Raw genomic sequence first — 506 nt, 5'->3', positions numbered from 1 at the left:
ACACACACACACACACACATACAGTCCCGGGCCTGCAGTGCATGTACACATAGAGATGCTTGATCATACCAAGATGCACAAACAAATATCAAGGTGTTTTATATATTAATTTTACTTTGTTTATTATTTGATATTATTGTTAATGGTATGCAAAGCATTGAAAAGGTGTGTGTGTGTGTGTGTGTTCCCAGGGGAGCTTTGTGAAGAGAAACTGGATTTCTGCGCTCCAGAGCTGAACCCATGTCAACACGACTCAAAGTGCATTTTGACCCCTCAGGGATACAAGTGAGTGGACTACACACGCGCACACACACACACACACACCCACACACACACACACACACACACGTATGCGGATTTGGTGATTAGCAGTGATGTTTTTCTCCCACATGATTTAAGTACTAACATTTCACACGCTGAAATAAATGAGTTGCTGGTTTTTCCCCTGCAGAGATAAGCTGTGTGTGTGTGTGTGTGTGTGTGTGTGTGTGTGTGTGTGTGTGTGT

At 43.1% G+C, this 506-nt stretch overlaps 1 protein-coding gene across 1 annotated transcript in view; it reads left to right on the top strand.

Annotated features, from left to right (window-relative positions):
* slit2 (slit homolog 2 (Drosophila)) overlaps positions 1–506 on the top strand; it is an 85,957-nt gene that overhangs the window by 75,832 nt on the left and 9,619 nt on the right. Inside the window, exon 29 of the mRNA XM_031876310.1 lies at positions 192–285. Coding sequence (XP_031732170.1) covers positions 192–285 — 94 coding nt within the window. The remainder of the gene's footprint in view (positions 1–191; positions 286–506) is intronic.

This window comes from Anarrhichthys ocellatus, unplaced genomic scaffold (assembly GCF_004355925.1).
Source record: "Anarrhichthys ocellatus isolate YVR2014 unplaced genomic scaffold, GSC_Weel_1.0 scaffold107, whole genome shotgun sequence".
Lineage (NCBI taxonomy): Eukaryota > Metazoa > Chordata > Actinopteri > Perciformes > Anarhichadidae > Anarrhichthys > Anarrhichthys ocellatus.
The sequence above is the reverse complement of the archived record's forward strand: the minus strand, read 5'-3'. Positions and strand labels throughout refer to the sequence as shown.